The sequence below is a fragment of the Halichoeres trimaculatus genome, unplaced genomic scaffold (genome assembly GCF_033239565.1).
Source record: "Halichoeres trimaculatus isolate MK-OKI-2021-1 unplaced genomic scaffold, fHalTri1.1 fHalTri1_scaffold_2, whole genome shotgun sequence".
Classification (NCBI taxonomy): domain Eukaryota; kingdom Metazoa; phylum Chordata; class Actinopteri; order Labriformes; family Labridae; genus Halichoeres; species Halichoeres trimaculatus.
The window spans coordinates 12,802,765-12,805,865 of record NW_027437180.1 but is presented as its reverse complement, the minus strand read 5'-3'; the positions used below and the strand labels follow the sequence as shown (position 1 = coordinate 12,805,865).

Genomic DNA, 3,101 nt, shown 5'->3' with positions numbered 1-3,101 from the left:
TGAGTGAGCCCCTACCCACCCGTCACCACGCCCGTGCTGATGGAGAGATTGCACAGAGGAGTAGGGGGGAAACCTGCTGGCCGCATTCTTCTCTTTCAACTGCTCCTCCTGGCCCATCCCACTCTGTGGTGTGTGGCGACTATATAACCAAGGAGGCCAAAGTGAAGCCTTCAACTGCAGATCAACTCCGTCCATCCTACCTGATCAACATCCAGACCTCGCAGCATGTCTCTCAGCACCAGATCCTACGGTCAGAGGACCATGAGTGTGTACGGTGGAGCAGGCGGCCACGGCGTCCGCATCTCCTCCGGCCAGATGAACTATGGTGCCTCCTCCAAGGGCTTCAACCTGGCTGATGGCCTGGACATCCACGTTGGGGCCAACGAGAAGGCCACCATGCAGAACCTGAATGACCGTCTGGCCTCCTACCTGGAGAAGGTGCGCACCTTGGAGAAGGAGAATGACCGCCTGGACAAGCAGATCAGAGACTGGTACCAGTCCAGAACTGTCATCTGCCATGACCACACTCGCTACTTCGCCATGATTGACGACCTGAAGGACAAGGTAAGAGAAAATGACACCAACACTTTATTTCTGACATTAGCCTTCACAGTGAGTGTGTGGGTAACTCAGTTTCACTGAATGAGAGGATTTGACTCTTAAAACAAGAGTAAAGAGATCCACAAACAGGTACTCAGTGTCTGAAGGAGGCCATCATAAGAGAAGCACACACCACAAACACAGAGAGTCAGAAGCTTGTTATCATAACTGTCATACCAGATCCATTCCTGTCGTTACTGAGCGTCACAGTCAGCTGTCACTGCTGGCTGCTGCAGAGATGATCGCATCGATCTGCAGCAGAGTCCTCCTGTCTGCGTGAAGTAACACAGCTTCACTGAACGTTACATGAGCTTTCTGTGTGCACTGTTTGTTGAAAGCCTCCTGTGATTGGATCATTTAGAAAAAAAACTGTTTCATGATAAAATTTATTTTTGTTTGATATATTTTTTTCATAAATTTCTTAAAGAAGTTAGTTGTGTAAAATGTTATTTTTAACTTATAAACCCATATGAAACATCAGCAGGACTCTTTTTGCTGTCTTATTTCACCATTTCCTCTTTCTTCCTACTCAGATCCGTATTGCCTCAAAGCTCAACGCCAAGACAGTCTTGGACATTGACAACGCTAAACTGGCTGCTGATGACTTCAAAATGAAGTAGGTGTATTCTTTGTGTGTTTATGGCTCTTTGCTCTGTCACTTAAACACTTTACAGGCATGTTTACGTGTCATTAGTCATGCTTACTGACACCCCCCTGATCCCACCCACCCACTAAAACCACTCTGGTCCCCTCAGGTATGAGAACGAGCTGGCCATGAGGATGGCGGTAGAGGCAGACATCGCTGGACTGAAGAGGGTGCTGGATGAGATGAACCTGGCCAGGATGGATCTGGAGAGCCAGTATGAGGCTCTGAAGGACGAGCTCATCATGCTGAAGAGGAACCACGAGGAGGTGAGGAGTTGAAAAAGCTGCACCCATTTTACACATGCAGTGTATTGGTGGCAGCTTGAATGGAGACAGCTTAAAACCTGTCAGCACCTCCCTCACACACACCCACTCTGTGTATGTACATAACATGGAGGTATGCTACTACGCTTCTGATTAATTGAACTCACCATCATCCGTCATTCCAGCTGCTATTGACCATGAGACACAGTGTCTTCATTCATTACAGCCATGTATTGTGACCTGATCTGCTCTTTATTTGCTCAAAAAATGCCCTCTACTTCACCTCCATGAGTTATCCAATGTTAGGTTAATGTTTTTACAAACAGGTCTAACACCTCCTCCTTTCCCCTGAACTGGCTGTCCCCTCTGCACACTTCCTCCTATTCTTCTTCCACCCTCCCTCCATTAGCTCACGGTTACTGTTTGTTTTATGAGCACATACTCACACATAAAAGAGATCAGAACAATGAAAGGGTTGGATAAAACACTTTCCAGAAGTGACCAACTAAAAATGAATAATTGATGAAAAGTCCCTAACTGGACCTGACCTTTGACCCCTGCAGGAGATGGTTCTGCTGAGGAGTCAGATGGGCGGACAGGTCAATGTGGCTGTGGATGCCTCTCCCTCCGTTGACCTGAACAAGGTGATGTCAGAGATCAGGGAGCACTATGAAGGCGTCATCAACAAGAACCGCAAAGAACTGGAGGCATGGCACCAGAACAAGGTGAGAAGAAGAAGAAGAGAGACCTTTACACAGTTTAATAAACATGTTTCATTGTGACACCCTGTGAGTTTTCTGCTGTATATGTTACGTAAAACATTTAACACTGTCTCATGATCTGTCCAGATCAAAGCAGTAGAGCAGGAGGTGATCACACACACAGAGATCCTGACGACGTCCCGTACAGAAATCAAGGACCTGAAGAGCACCCTCCAGAGGCTTCAGATTGAACTTCAGTCCCATCTGAGTATGGTATGTACAGACAGATCTAACAGAAATAAAGCAAAACAGGTAACTTCTAAAATACAGGATCACATGGGGTTAGCCCCCCTCACACTTCAGCCAGTTTCACTTCCAGCCACTGACCCCATCATCTTACTACTGTCGCCCCCTAACCACAACAGAAAGCTTCGCTGGAAGGCACCCTTGCAGAGACTCAGGCACGTTATGCTGCACAGTTGGCAAGCCTTCAGAGCATGGTCACAAACCTGGAGGCTCAGCTGTCCCAGCTCCACGCCGACATCGCCAGAAACAAATGTGAGTACGACCAGCTGCTGGACCTCAAGACCCGGCTGGAGCTGGAGATCGCAGAGTACAGGAGGCTTCTGGATGGAGAGGATGAGAGGTGAGAGCTGACAGTCAACACGAAAACACAAAGTGCAAATATGAATAAATATAAAAGTGCTTGAGACTAATCCTTTTCTTTTTCTTCTTTCTCTTTTTTTCCTTCCCATTTCCAGTACAAAACAAGGTGAGCAATAAAATTTGTCATTTGATTTTTAGCTTCAAACTTAAGTTTATAAATGTTTGAAGAACTTTGACGTGGTGTGCTCATAACTTGTTTCTTGTCTTGTCTCAGTGGTCACAAAG

At 46.7% G+C, this 3,101-nt stretch overlaps 1 protein-coding gene across 1 annotated transcript; it reads left to right on the top strand.

Moving 5' to 3' along the window:
* Nucleotides 1-225: 225 nt before the first annotated feature.
* On the top strand, nt 226-2,860 carry krt98 (keratin 98). The gene is made up of 6 exons (XM_074687855.1): nt 226-564; nt 1,134-1,216; nt 1,356-1,512; nt 2,073-2,234; nt 2,358-2,483; nt 2,636-2,860. Exons 1-6 carry the CDS (start codon nt 226-228, stop codon nt 2,858-2,860), a joined length of 1,092 nt encoding a protein of 363 aa, XP_074543956.1.
* The last annotated feature ends 241 nt before the right edge of the window (nt 2,861-3,101 follow it).